We start from the raw sequence: 13,405 nt of genomic DNA on the forward strand, positions 1-13,405 counted from the left end.
GATGAATACAGAAGATGCACGAAGACCACGGAAATGTAGAACACTTCGGGAGCACGTGGGCTCGTGGAGCAGGAGGGCATGGCACAGGGAAGGAAGCAGGTTCCACGTACTTGCGAGCAGGAGGCAGGAGACCGCCACGGCGTAGAGCTGCTTGGAGGTGGTGATGTCATAGCGATCCAGGAAATGATCCAGCAGGTAGACAGCCAGGTGCCGGGCAGCGGGGCAAAGCTGGCAGTGGCTGCTCAGCAGGGTCAAGATGTTGACAAAGAACCGGCGGCTCTTCAGGAGCGGGGAGTGGGCTCGGAAGGTGGGCAGCTTCAGCTCCTGGAACAGGTAGGGCAGAAGAGGGGGTCAGGGCTGCCTCCCAGGAGCCTCATGGCCCACCTGCTGGCTGGTGAGGGAGCATCAATTCCCTCCATTCCCTCTTCGCTTTCCTTCAAGCCCCAAATGGCAGTCGCTCTATTCTAGAAACTCTTGGACCATCCCCCTCCTGCCCTCGCTGAGCTCAGGCTCGTGAAGTGTCAAGAACGTGAAGACAGAGGCAAAGGAAGCAGCCTGGTCATTCCCAGCAAAAGGTCGACTGCCTGAGATGCACAAGGCCATAAAACACACAGGAGGACTTAAGTTGGAGTCCCAAGTCCAAATTCAGGTTTTTCCACTCAACCAAGTTGTATGACCTTGGTCAGCCCACCTTCACCTTGGCTTCCTTTCCAACAGCTGAGGATTAAATGAAAAATGGATGTAAAGCACCAAGCACCCAGCAACCTTTCAGGGTCCTCGGCTTAATTTCCTCTATGGGTGCGATTGTGAGAAACACTGTTTTGAAAAAAATTCAGTGTAAGAAAGGTTGTTAATTTTGAGCATAAGGACTTCCCTGGTGGTCCAGTGGTTAAGACTCCACACTCCCAATGCAGGGGGGCCAGGTTCCATCCCTGGTCAGGGAACTAGATCCCACACGCCACAACTAAGACTTCACATGCCACAACTAAAGATCGTGTATGCCACAACTACAACATCCTGCATGACACTATGATCAGAGACCCTGAGTGCTACAACTCAGACCTGGCCCAGCCTAATAAAAACTAGAGTACAGAGAACTCCAAATAGCCTTCACCCAGATTCATCAGTTGTTACCTTACCTTTTCTTTTTCTATATACACACTTTTTCTAAAAGTAAGTTTCAGCCATCATATGTCCCCTGAGGAGGTGACTCTTCCTTCGTAATTTATATACTTCTGTGTCATCCCCACTCCAGTACTCTTGCCTGGAAAATCCCATGGACAGAGGAGCCTGGTGGGCTGCAGTCCATGGGGTGGCTAAAGAGTCAGACATGACTGAGCGACTTCACTTTCACTTTTCACTTTCATGCATTGGAGAAGGAAATGGCATCCCACTCCAGTGTTCTTGCCTGGAGAATCCCAGGGACGGGAGAGCCTGGTGGGCTGCTGTCTATGGGGTTGCACAGAGTCGGACACGACTGAAGCGACTTAGCAGCAGCAGTAGCAGCATCTGAATTTATCAGTCAAACACAAGTAAGTGCAACAAGAAAACTATGTCACCCAAGATTTTGATGAATGAAAAAATTTTCTTATACCTCTACCATACATTTAACCAAGCAGACTAGACACAGTTTACTAAGGAAATGTCTTAGCAACATTTTGTCAAAAAGGGAAACAAAAAAGAAGCAAAAATCCAGGAAAAACATAAAGAAGAAGCTGCAAAAAAGGAACTGTGAGAGCTCACTAAGGCCAGGTTAACTGGGGGATGAGATTAAAACAAACTGGTGACCCTCCCCTGCCTAACACCCTCTCTTAACCCTGGGGCTGTGAATAGCAACAGCTTTGGGACAAGGAGATATCTGTTCACTCACTCATTTAAGAGATATCAATTCATTCATTTCACTCAATAAGTATCAAGTACCTTCTATATATCAGGCATTATTCTAGGCAGAGGGGGTACAATCAGGAATGAGACAGACACAGACATGAATGTAAGATTAAAACTGTAAAACTCTTAAAAAGAAAAAAAAACAGGAACAAATCTTTATGATTAGGTGAGGCAGTGGTTTCTTTGATACGACATCCAAAACAAAAGGAATAAAAAAAGAGAAAAAATTGCATAAGTTAGACTTCAAAATTTAAAACTTTCAAAAGATACCATCAAGAAAATGAAAAGATAACCCACGGGATGGGAGAAAATATTTGGAAATCACAGATCAGTAAGAGACTCTAATTCAGAATATACAAAGAACTCTTACAAATCTTCAATAAAAAGACCAACAACCCAATTTAAAAATGGGCAAATGATTGAACAGACATTTCTTCAAAGAAGGTATAGAAATTGCCAATAAGTACATGAAAAGATGCTCAGCATTACTTTGCTGCTGCTGCTGCTGCTGCTGCGTCGCTTCAGTCGTGTCTGACTCTGTGCAACCCCATAGACGGCAGCCCACTAGGCACCTCCGTCCCTGGGATTCTCCAGGCAAGAATACTGGAGTGGGTTGCCATTTCCTTCTCCAATGCATGAAAGTGAAGAGTGAAAGTGAAGTCGCTCAGTCGTGTCCGACTCTTAGCGACCCCATGGACTGCAGCCTACCAGGCTCCTTCACCCATGGGATTTTCCAGGCAAGAGTACTGGAGTGGGGTGCCATTGCCTTCTCCACAACATTACTTTAGGGAAAATGCAAATCAAAACCACAATCAGATACCACTTCACATCCATTAGAATGGCTACTATAAAAACAAAAACAGAAAATAAACACATGCTGGTGAGAATGTGAACAAACTGGAACCCTCATACACTGCTGGTGTTAAAGAAAAATGGTGCAGCCACTGTGGAGGATGATTTGGCAGCTCCTCAAACTGTAAAAGACTTACTGCATGACCTAGCAATTCCAATCCTTGGTGTACACTCAAGAGAAATGGAAACAGATGACCACACAAAAACTTGAACTTAAAAAGTTCATAGCAGCATTATTCATAATAGCCCCCAAATGAAAACAACACAAATGTCCACCAACTGATGAATGGAAATATATGGTATACCCATCCCATGGAATATTATTATTCCACAAAAAGGAATGAAATACTGATATGTATTACAACTTGGATGAACCTTGAGAACATTATGTTAAGTGAAAAAAATCCAGTCATAAAAGGCCACATATCATAGGACTCTCTTTATATGAAATGTGCAGTACAGGAAAATCTGTTAGGGAATTGCTGACCAAAACTGTCCACCTGGGTCAGGCATGGTAATAACCACTTGCATGAGCTGTCTCACAACAGGAGATCAGAGATCCCCATAAGGAACACGGTGCTGCCACTGAAAACTAACCAGGAAAATTTGGGAGGGGCCAAAAGGAGAGAGGAGTCACCAACCCATAATATGTCCTGCCAACCTCCCAGAAATCCTCCCTTGGCAGAGAGATCCTAGTGCCATCAGGAAGGACCCTAGTCAGACCAAAAGTGGGCACAGCAAGATGACTGGCCACAGACAACCTTGTAAGCTAATCCCATTACCATAAAAACTGAGTGAGCCATGAGGCAGAGGAACCCTCTGGCCAGGAGGAGGGAACCCCCTCCTGGGTTCTCTCATCCCACTGTTCTCTGCCTGGGCGCCCCTTCTCAATAAAGTCTTTTGCTTTGTAAGGACATGTGTATCCTCGGACACTTCGCTTCCAAGTGTTAGACAAGAGCCCACTCTTGGGCCCTGGAAGAGGCCCCCCTTCTGGTAACAAATCCATACAAACAGAAGGTAATCAGCGATTACTGGAAGCTGGGGGCAGGTGGGAAGGTTAACGGCAGGGGGAACCTGCTAATGGATATGAGGGTTCTTTTAGGAATGATTAAAATGTTTTTAAATTAGACAGTGTCGATGGTTGCACATCTCTGTGAATACACTAAAAAGCAAGTGAATGTGACTTCAAAAGGGTGAATTTTATGGTATGTGAATGATATCTCAATAAAGCTGTTATAAAAAAAACAAGACAGACATATCACCCACTCTAATGGAGTTTATGGCCCTGTTGGAAAGAGATGACCATCAAAGAGTAAGGCAAATGCAGAATTCCAAACCGGGATCAGCACTGCAGAGGAAAGCTGTGGACACTGGTAAAGCTGCTCGTCTTCCCTGAGGGAGGGGAGACCTGCCCTCTGAAAGCGAAGCCTGGTAGAGATTTCATGCTAGGATCTCTTCTCTGACTTATTTCCCCAGAACCTGAGGCCATAACACCTCTGTCTCAGTAGCCCTAAAGCTGTGATCATGGAAGGTGCCTAATGCCTGATGAATTATTTCCTGTCCCTAACATTACACATGAAGAAACTGAGTGTGACAAAGTCCTATAACCCCAGGGCTTAACTAACAAGAAATATTAGATCTGAGACTAGAAGAATTTGAATGTATCCTTTTCCTCAACCTTTTATTATTTTTTTAAATCAATGAGAAAATCTTTTCTAATAAACAATTTTTAATTGAAGTATAGTTGATTCACAGTATTTTGTTAGTTTCAGGTTACAGCAAAGTAATTCAGTTAACATATATACATTTTCAGATTCTTTTCCACTATAGGTTATTACAAGATATTGAATACAGTTCCCTGTGCTATACAGTAAATTTTTATTCTTTATTTTATATGCATCTGTTATTCCCATATTCCTAATTTATCCACCCCTCCTTTCCCCTTTGTTAACGAAGTTTGTTTTTTATGTGTGAGTCCGTTTCTGTTTTACAAATAAATTCAATTGCATTATTCTTAGATTCCACATGTAAGTGATAACACATATTTGTCTTTCTCTACCTGACTTACTTCATTTAGTAAGTCACATGATAATGATACTCTCTAGGTCTGTCTATCCATGCTGCTGCAAATGGCATTCTTTCATTCTCTTTTATGGCTGAATAATAATCTGCTGTATATATGTACCACATCTTTATCCATTCATCTGCTAATGCACATTTAGGTCGCTCCCAAGTCTTGGCTATTGTGCTGCTATGAACATTAGTGTGCTTGTATCTTTTAGAGATAGAACTTTCATCTTCTCTGGATATATGCCCAGGAATGGGGTTTCTGGATGATATCACAAATTTTTTTAGTTTTTTAGGGAACGTCCATACTGCTTTCCACAGTGGTTGTACCAATTTACATTCCATTCCCTGGTGGTTCAGTGGTAAAGAATCCACCTGCAATGCAGGAGATGTGGGTTCAATCCTTGGGTCGGGAAGATACCCCTGGAGAAGGAAATATCAACCCACTCCAGTTTTCTTGCCTGGGAACTCCCATGGACAGAGGAGCCTGGTGGGCTACAGTTCACAGAGTCGCAAAGACTTAGCAACTAAACAACAAAACAGTGTAGAAGGGTTCCCTTCTCTCCACATCCTCTCCAGCATTTATTATGTGTAGACTTTTTAAATCATGGACAAAATCTTCACTTCTTTAAGGAAAGGATTTGACTTCTTTGGGTATTTTTCATCTTCATTGTTTGATAGATTCATGCTACCACCACAGGACTTCAAGCTGCTTAAGGGTGTGAGTCTGGATCTGCTCTTACTCCTGCTTGTTTTGCCACTGCCCTGGTGTGACAAGAACATGGTCAGATGCCTGGAATTAAATGGTAAAGGAGTGAAGGAAGGGACGGGGAGAAGAAGGGAGGGACTGCAGTGGTGAGTACTGACTGCCCAGGGCCCAGAGGAAGGTGTGGCCACTTGTGTAGAGTAGCAAGTCAGTGGGAACCTCAAGGAGACCTGTCTAGTCAAATTCTGGAAGGATGTCTAGGAACTAACCTGTTGAAGGTGAAGGGGGAAAGGAAGTTCAGCTGGAAACACAGCACCTGCAAGGCCACACTGGTGTCCCGTCTGGGGAAGCTGGAGCCCTTGGAACAGCCAGAGAGGGAGAGTATGCTTGAACAAAGCAGGCTCCAAGGCTGGACAGGGTCTCAGTCTGTATGTCGTGCTAAGATGGTAAAGAACACGCCTGCCAATGCCGGAGACGTAAGAGTCACAGGTTCAATCCCTGGGTCGGGAAGATCCCTTGGAGGAGGGCATGGCAACCCACTCCAGTATTCTTGCCTAGAAAATCCTATGGACAGAGGAGCCTGGCAGGCTACAGTCCATGGGGTCGCAAGAGTTGGACACGACTGAAGGGACTTAACATGTAAGATATCCCGCCTGCCCTGTGGGCAATGGGAGCCAGTGAAGGGTTTGGAGCAGGGCAATGACAGTAAAGGGTTTAGAGTGGCCTTGCAGGGAAGATCTCTCAGTCAGTCTTGCCCTGGCTTATAGCCAGACAGCTGGTAGCAGCAGCCAATTTGCGGTTGCAGCCCTCTCATCACCAGGACCCCCTCCCCACCCTCCAGCAGCTCCCACAAGCTTGCAGCCTACTTGGGTATTTCCTCTAAGCAGAGGGTTCTAAGGCTCTTGACAAGAAGCAACAACAATCTCAGATACTTAGTGTTCCATAGGCAACAGCTGCTGGAAATTAGCGAAGTGACCTTTGGCCCGGGTTGCACTGCCCTCATCCAGGTGGTTCAAAGGCTCCAAACACAAGAAGTCAGATATGCAACGTCCTGACTTCTCTCTGGTTTTAGCTCAGCCCGACAGAGCTTCACTCCCATCCTCTGCATTCTCCCTTGTGTAGGAAAAGCTCAAAGCAAGATGCTGTATGTCTTTCCTCTGCACACCCTCCTGCAGAAAGAGCCCACGGGCTTGAGCAGATTCTCTGAGGAAGCCATTGGTACATAAAACAGCTATGGACCTTTGGAACAGGCAATAATAGCTCAAGAAGGAGTCAGCAGGTAGGGCTTCATGGAAAAGGCTGTTCTCAAGGGTGTGCAGGCTTCTAGGAAGGAGAACAGCTGTCTGTGATGCTCCCCAGCTCCACTTCTGCTCATCCCTCAGACAGGTTTAATCATCACTTATAAAGAGAGGCTTTCTCTGATCCCTCATCATTCTAAATCAGGTGCCCCTTGTTAGCACGCTGTTCTTCAAGGCCAGATATTTACTTATTTATGTGTCTCTTCCTGCTAAACTCTAGCTGCAAAGAGCAGGAGCCACATCCACCCTGCCAAACCAACTGCCCAGAGCCTGGCATAGGGGCAGGTGCTCAAAAAAAATCTCTGCGTAAGTTAAAAAAAAGGAATGAACGTCCATCAGAAGGCAAGGAGGAAACATACATACATGATTCCAACTATATGACAATCTGGACTAGGAAAAACTATGGAGAAAGTGAAGAAAAGATCAGTGGATGCCAGAGGTTGGGTGGGGGAGAGAGAAACAGGGGGAGCACGGAGGACTTTCAGGGCAGTTAAACTACTGGGTATGGTACTATAATGGTGGAGACATGTCACTCCACATTTGTCCAAACTCACAGAATGTACACCACCAAAAGTGAACGCCAGTGTAAACTGGTCTCGGGGTAATGTGTTTATGTAGGTCCACTACAGGAGCGCTTCCTGAGCCGCCCCTCACTGGCTGCTCTTTACGTGAGGATTTGTAGCTTCACTGACTTGTTAACAAATGGACCCTTCTGGTGGGGGTTGTTGATAGTGGAGGAGGCTGTGGATGTGGAGGGGAGGCGGGGTACATGGGACATCTCTGTACCTCCTGTTCAATACGCTGTGAACCTAAAACTGCCTGAAACACAAAGTCAGTTAAAAAATAAGAATGAACACAAGGACATCCCTCCCTGTTCCAGATACACTCCTCCACATTTAGGGGAACAGCCTGACACGGATTGCAACATTAGGCAGTTCTGGGGTGGAATCTCACCTCTACTGTTTACTAACCCTGGACATGTGAATTCTGAACCCCGGTGTCCTCACCTGAAAAGGAGGTCACACTGTCATAATGTAAAGCGTGTGGCACTTAACAGCACTTGCCTGCCTTTCCCTCAAACTGGGCAATCAACCTTCAGATAAGTTGAGCTTATCTGCCTCTGTCGGGCTCTCAAAGGATCCTGATTTGTACTGATGAAGGAGACATTCTACCTGAGGGTTTATAGCTGGGCTGGGGTGGGGAGAGGGGGGTGGCAGGGCAGAGAAAGCTGCCTGCCTCCGCATGCTCTGCAGAGACTCTGAGCCTTCACTTCTGCTCAGCACCTCAGAGCAGGGTGATTCTTTGGGAAATGAACAACAAACCAGGACGCCAGCATGCCTACCCTGTTTGTTCAGAGTCTGGCCAATTATTCCCCTAACCCAATTGTGAGGGGGGGTGCCGGGGAGCGGGGGAAGGCATCCATTACAAGGGCTTTGCTCTAAGGATCGCATTCCTCTCGGAGCACTCTTGACCTAAGGCAGCTCGAAGCAGCTGGGTGCACGAAGCCAGCCCCTCTGCTGAGCTGCCTGAATTCCAGAAACAAAAGGGCAGCCAGCGAGGGGCGGCTCAGGAAGCGCTCGTGGATTAGGCAGGCACTCGGCAGGCAGGCAGGCAGCTGCTGGCGAGGGCGGAAAGGGGGCAGGAACACGCCAGGCAGGGTGATCCTGCTCACAGTGGGGCCAGGGGCAGCATCAGTGTGGCCGGCACAAAAGCCACACTGAGAAGGGGCAGGGTGGAGGGGCAGGCAGAGGCTTCCTGAAACTCTCCCTCCCTAGACCTTTATCACCTGAGCCAGACGGGAGAGCTTTTATCTGCCCTCCCAGAAGGTTGATTGCCCAGTTTGAGCAGGTGGGGGCACAAAGACAGATGGTTGTGATGGGGTTGGGGAGGGCAGGTAGGTGGGACTCCACCTTTAAAAAAAAAAACAGCAAAAAAACCTGCTTTTGCTATCTCAGTTGTTGTTGTTTAGTCGCTAAGTCGTGTCTGATTCTTTTGCGACCCCATGGACACCAGGCTCCTCTGTTCATGGAATTTCCCAGGCAAGAATAGTGGAATGGTTGCCATGCCCTCCTCCAGGGGATATTCCCGAGCCAGGGACTGATCTGGATCTGGTACAGTTAAGGGCAAATGAACATCTGGTGAATGAGGGGATGAATGTATTAATGAATGAATGGAGTGTTCTGTGATGAACACAGGTACAACCCAAGCAACACCAACTGGGGGGACTTCCCTCCACCTGGAGCCTTCTCTGCCCTCCTCCCCTAGATCTCCCTTACCTGGTCCTATACCCTTCCCTGGGGGTAACCAAGACGGTTGGGGGACAGTCCCAGGGTGAGAAACCCCAGAGGTGCCATCCTGGAGGAGAGGAAGGTGATGGGTGTCAAGACAGGCTGGAGTCCTTTAGAAACACTCTCCTGCCTGCCCAAGGGCTCTTCCAGAGGCTTCCAAAGCAGAAAGAGGACCGCCTGAGAGGGGCAGGGCTCCGAGAAAGACCAGGGACAAGGGAATCACGACCTACATGAAGCCCCAAACCAAGTTACACACAGGAGGCAGGGCTGCCCGGAGTCCAGGCATGCAGACCCCTCCCTCACCCCCAGCACAGAGGCACTGACCTTGGCAGAGGTGGCAAACCCCGCACACCTGCGCTGTGCTCAGATGTGTCTGGGAACAGGAGCGAGGCCAGCTCCAAGTGCAGTCTGACAGACCCGGAGCCCCCAGCCAGGAGAGCTGGGTGGGGACCGCAGCCTGTCACTGCTGCAGGACAGATGGGCAGGAAATTCAGAGTGTGCTCCTCACACAAAGGCTCTGCTCACATTTTGAGGCTAACCTCAGAGGGCTCTGAAGGTCACATGCACTGTGAAAGTTCAGCCAGTCACCCCTGGTTTCTCACGATGAGAGGAAAGGAAGTCTTCATTTGACCCCGTGGTGTCCTGCGCTGTGTTACTTTCTAATTGCCTCTTAACCCACTCTTCCTGCCGATCTCAACTTAAAAGTCACTTCTGAAGAGAGTGTCCCCAGGGAATGCCCCTGTCAGAACTCAGGGGCATCCAGGACTTCCTATCCAAATCTCCATCCATCAATCCACTGTCCTTCTTCACCCCTGACTGCAGACATCATGAGGGCAGGGGCAGGGTTCGTCTTGTTCAGCTCCAGGACACCAATGCCTGACACAAAAGAGATACTCAATTCTTCTTCTCCAAATTTGGGGAATGGTAAATACTTGAAATGAAAAGGCAGGAAAAAACTAGTTGCTCCTGATCTTATGTTGAATAAAACTATTCATCTAGCTGGGCAATTCAAACTACTCAAAGCCCGGCAGTGTAGGGGCAGGGGTTGGGGGTGATGCTGAATTTCAGGGGAAAGAGAATGTTGTCCTTGCATTGCAGTGGCATGTCCCTCAGTCTACCCAACAGCAAGGAGGGTAGGGTAACCAAGGAGGAAGCAGGTCAGTGTTTACAGAGGACTGGAAGCTTTAAGAATCTAAATCATACTCTCCATACTTGGTCATTCCAAAGATACTGGTTGCTGACATGTGTCCCATGACACCCCGGCCCCTGAAGAAGAGGCTTCTGTGGGCCATTCGTTTGGGAAACACTGCATACCACATTCTGTGTGCATGCTCAGTCACTCAGCTGTGTCCAACTCTTTGTGATCCCAAGTACTGTCGCCCACCAGGCTCCTCTGTCTATGGGATTCTTCAGGCAAGAATACTGGAGTGGGTTGCCATTTCCTACACCAGGGGATCTTCCTGACCCAGGGATCAAATTGGCGTCTTCCTCAAAGTCTCCTGCACTGCAGAGTCTTACCTCTGAGCCACCAGGGAAGCCTACTACTACATTGTTCCTTCCTAAAAAGCATCATATATTAGCCCATTAAAGGCCCAGAAACATTTGTTCAGAAAAAACTCACAGTTTTGGGAAAGTCTACGTTAAATTTATCCAGGGACCACTATCACCCCCACCCATGCTTTTTGGTGATTTACGGTGCTGGCAGCTGGGACTCCAGCACATCTGCAAAGCAAGATTCTGGTGAAAATCCCTGGCACACTGTCTAGTAATCTGATAACTCTAAATTTAGAGACTAACTGAAAAGTTTGCTGAGATGGAAAACCACAGCCTCTACCTGCAGAATGGCCCCTGCTAAGAACTTCCACATGGCGGTGGTATTAAGGAGCCTAGGAGGGGCACAAGAGGCCAAAGACTCCAGCCATAGAAGCCCCAGGCAGCCAGGTGCTGGGTGCCCTGCCTTGAGGGGTCCGGGGACTGGGCACCAGATTAACCCCTGCCCACCCCATCCCATCTCATGCCTGTGCTATGAACTCGAGCTCAGTCACCTCAGTTGTGTCCGACTCTTTGCAACCCTATGAACTGTAGACCACCAGGTTCCATTGTCTATGGGGGGGATTCTCCAGGCAAGAATACTGGAGTGGGTTGCCATGCCTTCCTCCAGGGGGTCTTCCCAACCCAGGGATAGAACCCGTGTCTCCCGCAACTCCTGCATTGCAGGCACATTCTTTACTGCTGAGCCACCAGGGAAGCCCATCTCACACAAATATATATATATATATATTTGGCAGCATCCTGTCCTCCATAAACACAGACCTGGGTTCCTCCTTGATACTCTGCTGTTACTGGATAGACTGAGGTACATACTACCCAAGGCAAGGACAGAGCTTTCTCTCTCTCCTGGATTACACCTCCCCTCTGGTCTTCATGAGAATCTGGACTTGCTCATTATGACGAATAGTTTTATATAACCATCCATTTCATATATATGTATCATATATATATATATATATATCATATATCACATAATTTGAAAGCTTATATGTCATTAGCCAGACACTATGTCTCATGCATTTTGTCCTCTCATCCTCCAACAGGCCCACGAGATGGGGATCATTGGCGTCCTGGTGTTCCAGACCAGGATGGCTCAGAGAAGCTAAGTAACCTGCTGAAGGCCATCGAGGTAATGAAGGTCATATCTGAGTCTGGGCTTTCTGACTCTGTGCTCTTAACATTATGTTTTGGGGCCTCCATGGGATAATTTAGGCTTGTGTTTTCCTTCCAAAATAATGTTATATGAAACCGTTTATAAAATAAAGGCAATGGCACCCCACTCCAGTACTCTTGCCTGGAAAATCCCATGGACGGAGGAGCCTGGTGGGCTGCAGTCCATGGGGTCGCTGGGAGTCGGACACGACTGAAGCGACTTAGCAGCAGCAGCAGCACTATAGAAATTTTAGAAAATATGATGAGTACTAAGATGAGTACATTAAATCACCAGTAATCCCGCACTGGGAGATAACTGTGAGCCCATACAAGTCTCGTTACATGCCCTTCTGACATTGCTTCTCTACACAGAGATGTCCCCCAACAACTTAACCCATTCAGGCTCTCCTCTCAACACTCCCTGTCTTGAAGTGGGCCCGGGCAGGGGAACTGCCACTAACACCAGCAGAACCCAGGAGACTGAGGCTCAGAAGTGCAATGGCCCAGGCCACTGCAGGTCAGTGGCAAATCCTGGCGTGGACATCAGAGGAGCTGGCTGGGCCTGGGGTGGGACACGGCTTTGAGTGTGACAACTGCTGCATAAACACGCCAAGGTGCGGGGCACGGCCGAGCTGCCCTCCCACACCAGCCACTAAAAGAAAGCCACTCGGGGTCTCGTCCCATGTGCCTCCCACCAAGCTCTTCCTCCCTGCTGCCAACTGCTGCCTCCCTAGGGAGGCTGGGCCTCCAGGCACCGGGCCAGCTGCTTGGGAAACAGCTCCAGGGCTTGAGTCCGCCAGAGAACAAAGAGCAGCAAGACGGTGAAGAAACACCATGGGTAACCAAGGTGACCAACAGGAAGTGGAGACTTGCAAATGGAAAGGGAGAAAGAAAGGGGAGGGGTGGGCTAATTCTTCAGAGGCCTCAAGAGGACAGGCCACAGACCTGGGAGGCCCTGCAAAGCCAGAGGATCACCCAACCCCTCCCTCCCCCTCGCAAACCGATTGCTTCATAGAGCCTGAGGAGGCATTTTCCGTAAAGAATCAACTTCTCTGCGGGAACATTATTTCAACATCCTCGAGAGGGTGGCCTGCGGTACATGAAGCCGACAAGGCTGGTCACATCCTCCCCTGCTGATGTCTGGCCTGCAGCTTCCTTCCAGCAGAGAGAGGTCACCCTGAGCCACCCCACCTCTCATGGGGCCCCCCTGAACTCTGCAAATCATAGGAGGGCCAGCTCCAAACACACTTCCTCATTCCCAGGAGACACAGCCACTGCCCTTCTGGGCACAAAGGCAAGTCTGAGCACCCACTCCCCCGCCCCAATCCCAGGTGACACCCTTACACCGCCGCCCCCCCATAAAATGCCAGCACCCCCCTGAGTTCTTCCTTAACAGCTTCCTGATAGGACCCTGTCCCACACCTTCTGTACTGGAGGTGCCCCTCATTCTTTCACACCCTCTGTCACCTAGGGGCAGGGGTCATGGTGTGCCTCCTTCCATGCTGGTTCTTTGCAATAGGTCCAACCCTCACAACTGTTCTCCTTTTCCCCTGGTCACCACTCCTAAGCTGCAGCTTTCACTCCACACTTTCAGCTGCTGCTGC

At 48.5% G+C, this 13,405-nt stretch overlaps 1 protein-coding gene across 3 annotated transcripts in view; it reads right to left on the reverse strand.

Annotated features, from left to right (window-relative positions):
- Positions 1 to 13,405, reverse strand: part of CCNJL (cyclin J like) — a 63,734-nt gene that overhangs the window by 32,789 nt on the left and 17,540 nt on the right. For all 3 annotated transcript variants that reach the window (XM_070793944.1, XM_070793943.1, XM_070793945.1), the window contains exon 3: positions 111 to 324. In XM_070793944.1, coding sequence (XP_070650045.1) covers positions 111 to 324 — 214 coding nt within the window. The remainder of the gene's footprint in view (positions 1 to 110; positions 325 to 13,405) is intronic.

This window comes from Bos indicus, chromosome 7 (genome assembly GCF_029378745.1).
Source record: "Bos indicus isolate NIAB-ARS_2022 breed Sahiwal x Tharparkar chromosome 7, NIAB-ARS_B.indTharparkar_mat_pri_1.0, whole genome shotgun sequence".
NCBI lineage: Eukaryota > Metazoa > Chordata > Mammalia > Artiodactyla > Bovidae > Bos > Bos indicus.